The sequence below is a fragment of the Dipodomys ordii genome, unplaced genomic scaffold, assembly GCF_000151885.1.
Source record: "Dipodomys ordii isolate 6190 unplaced genomic scaffold, Dord_2.0 Scaffold7, whole genome shotgun sequence".
Taxonomy (NCBI): domain Eukaryota; kingdom Metazoa; phylum Chordata; class Mammalia; order Rodentia; family Heteromyidae; genus Dipodomys; species Dipodomys ordii.
In genome coordinates this window covers 5,122,457-5,126,719 of record NW_012267223.1, presented here as the reverse complement: position 1 = coordinate 5,126,719, position 4,263 = coordinate 5,122,457, and the positions used below count along the sequence as shown (strand labels likewise).

The following is a 4,263-nucleotide window of genomic DNA, read 5'->3' as shown; positions in this document are numbered from 1 at the left end:
GGAGAAGGGGAAAAATAGAGAAAACTACCAGGTGCTGGTGGCTCATGCCTGTAATCCAGCTACTCAGGAGGCTGATCTGAGGATCATGGTTCAAAGCCAGCCTGGACAGGAAATTCTGTGAGACTCTTATCTCCAACAAACTACTCAGAAAAAGCTACAAGTGGCTCTGTGGCTCAAGTGGTAGAGTACTAGCCTTGAGTAAAAGAAGCTCAGGCAGGTCTGGTAATGTGGCTTAATGGTAGAGTGCTTGTCTAGTATGTATGAAGTATTAGGTTTGATTCCTCAGCACCACATACACAGAAAAAGCTGGAAGTTGTGCTGTGGCTGAAGTGGTAGAATGCTAGCTTTGAGCAAAAGAAGCTCCAAGACAGTGCCCAGGCCAAAAAAAGAGAAAACTTAAGTTTGGGTATAAAATTAGCATAATGAAAAAAATTAGCTTCCAAACCCTTTAGGAATTTTCAAAGGTAGCCAGCTGCTTCTTCTGAGCCTTTAGTTTCTTCTGAGGTTTTAGTTTCTTTAGTTTCTTTTGTCTTATTTAATTACTAGTGTTGTAATAGTCTTTGTTTTCGGCTTTCAGTTAGCAAACATTGCAGCATGTTTAATATTTCAGTCACACTATAAGTGTAGTTAGTTTTTAGATAGCTGGTCTGCAATCCTTATCACTCTATGTAAAGTTGCTTCTGGGGAGAGAACAAATGATTTGTGAAGCCATTTTTAAATAATAAAGTAAAGTAGACTGGTAATTTGTGGATTTTACCTATTAGCATGTCAGCCTGATAGAACTGTGGTGATTTGGACAATCTGAATGTTGTTGTTATGAGTTTTCTTTACTTTACAGAACAGAGGACAACGCAGCAAGGTCAGGTATATTTCTTACATACTCAGACTGGTGTGAGCACATGGCACGATCCAAGAGTGCCTAGGTAAGAACATGTTTTAAGAACTCTATGCATGCTCATTTTATTTTATTTATTTTATTTTTAAGAGTTTTTTAAATTTTTATTTATTTATTTATTTATTATTGTGAAAATACCATAGAGAGGGGTTACAATTACATGGGCAAGTCATTTTATTTTTTAAAATATTTAACTTTAGAAATAATTTTAAAGGGGCCAGGAATGTGGCTTAGTGGTAGAGTGCTTGCCTAGCATGCATGAAGCCCTGGGTTTTATTCCTCAGTACCACATACACAGAAAAAGCCACAAGTGGTACTATGGCTCAAGTGGCAGAGTGCTAGCCTTGAGCAAAAGAAGCTTAGGGACAGTAGTCAGGCCCTGAGTTCAAGCCCCAGTACTGGCAAAAATAAATAAATAAATATAATTATTATAAAAGTTGATCTCTTTCTGATAGTTTAGTTTGATATTTAGCAGAAAGTCCTATGTACCTTTCTGTAGTCTGCCCCAGTTCCCTGTCAGTCTCCAGTCCATGTCCCCTCATCACCATTTAAAAAGGTAGGTCAAAACAGAGCTTTAGGAATTTGAAGATTAACCTAGGGGAAAAAAAAACATATAAAACAATACTCTTTCATAAAGGCCTCCATCAGTGGTAAAGTACTTGATTGGGTCAGATCTCTAGCACCACAAAATAAATAAGTAAATAAGATAATAAATAAGTAAATAAAATAGTAGAGGTCAGGCATAGTGGTGCATGACTAACTTCAGCACTCAGGAGAAGCTCTTGGGAGGTAAAGAATCTTGAGTTTGAGGTCATCCTGGGGGAATGGGAAGCTGGGAAGCTGGTGGCTCACACCTGTAATCCTAGCTATTAAGGAAGATGAGATTTTAGGATTGAGGTTCAAAGCCAGCCTGGGCAGGAAAATCCATGAGACTCTTATCTCATTTTATCACCCCAAAAAGCTGTAAGTGGAACTGTGGTTTACGTGGTAGAGCATCAGGCTTGATAAAAAAAAAAAAGCTCAGGAACAGTATTCGGGTCCTCAGTTCAACCCCCAAGACCAGCAGAAAAGAAAAAAAAAATAGATGCCCGTGGTTCATGCCCATAATCCTAGTTATTCAAAAGTCTGAGATCTGAGGATCTTGGTTCAAAGCCAGCCAGGCAGGAAAAAGTCTATGATAACTCTTATCTCCAATTAAATCACAGAAAAAGTTGGAAGTGGTGCTATGGCTCAGAGGTAGAGTGCTAGCCTTGAGCAAAAGAAGCTCAGGGACAGGGCTCAGGTCGAGTTCAAGCCTCAGGACCAGCCTCCCATCCTCCCCCCAAAAAAGACATGTGATTGTTTTCAGGATCAGAATTTCAATAACATTTCTAGTTTTGCTTTTTTGAAGAACATAAAATTACTCGTGGAATGCACATTTATTTACACAGATTTCATGATCTAGAAAACAGAATTGAAGGGAAATTTTAGAAAACATTTAATTCTTTGTATTACTGGCACTTGTAAAATTATATTTTCTGTCAAACATTGTGTTGGCAAATGCTGTGATGGCTTTTATATTAATTTAAAATCTATATTACATCAAAGCTCAGGAACTTACCAAATTGTCGACTGTGTGATAAATTCTTCCTAACCATTTATGGATTGGGTTTTGAATATGCGAGTTTGTTAAACCATTGGGAATTAAAGATTCCAGCTGAACATCTCAAGTTCCTGAAACAATACATTTTCTCAGACTTCATGAAATTGTTCTGTGTCATTTATACTTGCTTGGCTCAGCAGGCCCAGCCATGAGGTATTTTTTATTTTATATTTGTTTTTGCAGGGATCTTAGCAACATCAATTGTGAAGAGCTTGGTCCTTTGCCTCCTGGATGGGAGATCCGTAATACTGCAACAGGCAGAGTTTATTTCGTTGACCATAACAACAGAACAACACAGTTTACCGATCCTCGACTCTCTGCTAACTTGCATTTAGTTCTAAAGTAAGTTTTTTAAACACTACATGTTAAATGTCAGTCTGAACAAGAGAAAATATATAACTTTTTTTATAATAAATATTATACTTGAACTTATACTTTTTGACCAGACTTGATGTAAGAGTGTGACAAATTTTACTCTGACATAGGATTTTTTGAATCTCACCATGCTTAAAAAGAAACCAGCTCTAAAATGTTAGTAGAAGTGTGTGTTGAAAGTGCTTACGTGAGAGGGCATTTCACAGAGGGGAGAACTTGACACATGAGAATTTGAGATTGAACAGGAGATTGCAAGATAACTATTACTAGTAGCTAACATGTCAGTAGCATTTACTGTGTGATAAGTGTCTTTGTACTTTGCATAGATTAGAAACTTCCTCATCAGGAAAACTGAGGTACTTTACTGCCATTTGTGCAGATGAGTAAACTAAAGTGTTGAGGTTGACTTTTCTCTGGGTTGTGTGGCAGGAAGTGGCCAAGTCTAGATTCATAATCAGATAACCCTGACTTTAGTCTGCTGTTAACCACTATACTGAGCTTCCTTTTCTTTTTTTTTAAGCTGCCTAGTGTTTTTGTAACTTCATTGTTTACTGATACTGCCTTCTGAGAGGAGGGTACAGGGAGAAAGAGAAAAAAAGAAAATGTCGTTACTAAGCAATGTAGCAGAGAGAGAGAGAGAGACAGAGACAGACAGAGACAGAGAATGTGTGTGCGCGTGTGCGTGTGTGCTTTGATCCTGGGATTAAACTCAGGACCTGCACAGAGCCACAGTACCACTTCTGGCCCTTTTGGTGGTTAATTGGAAATAAGTGTCTTACAGACTTTCCTGCCTGTGCTGGCTTCAAACAATAATCATCAGATCTCAGCCTCCTGAGTAGCTAGGATTATAGGAATGAACCACTGATGCTGGGCTACTGAATTGCTTTCTTTTATTACATATTAATTTGCATGTTTTTGTTTTAGATAAATAGAGTGTTCTTGCTTTTTTGTTTTTTTTTTCTGAACCTAACATAATTTTGAGATCATCTTTATGACTTATGTGTAGTTTCTTTTTATTGCTAGTGGTATTTCATTATATGGATGTACTATAATTTATCCATTTATCTATTTGATGTTCATTTGGATTGTTTCTGGTGTTTGGTTATGACAGATAAAACTATTATGAACATTCTTTGTATGTGTAGATGTATTTTCTCATTACTTGTGAATAAATACCTAAGGAGTAGAATGGCTGATTTGTGTATCTCTTTCCCTCCTCCTCTCCCTCTTCTTCCTTCCTTCTTTCCTTCCTCTCTTTTTTTTTTGTGGGGGGGTCTGGTCATAGGGCCTGAACTCTGGGCCTGGGTGCTATCCCTCAGCTCTTCAGCTCAAGGCTAGCACTCTACCACTT

General features: G+C 37.8%; 1 protein-coding gene across 1 annotated transcript in view; it reads left to right on the top strand.

Annotated features, from left to right (window-relative positions):
* Smurf2 (SMAD specific E3 ubiquitin protein ligase 2) overlaps window positions 1-4,263 on the top strand; it is a 69,017-nt gene that overhangs the window by 37,881 nt on the left and 26,873 nt on the right. The window contains exons 8-9 of the mRNA XM_013036586.1: window positions 839-923; window positions 2,721-2,879. Coding sequence (XP_012892040.1) covers window positions 839-923; window positions 2,721-2,879 — 244 coding nt within the window. The remainder of the gene's footprint in view (window positions 1-838; window positions 924-2,720; window positions 2,880-4,263) is intronic.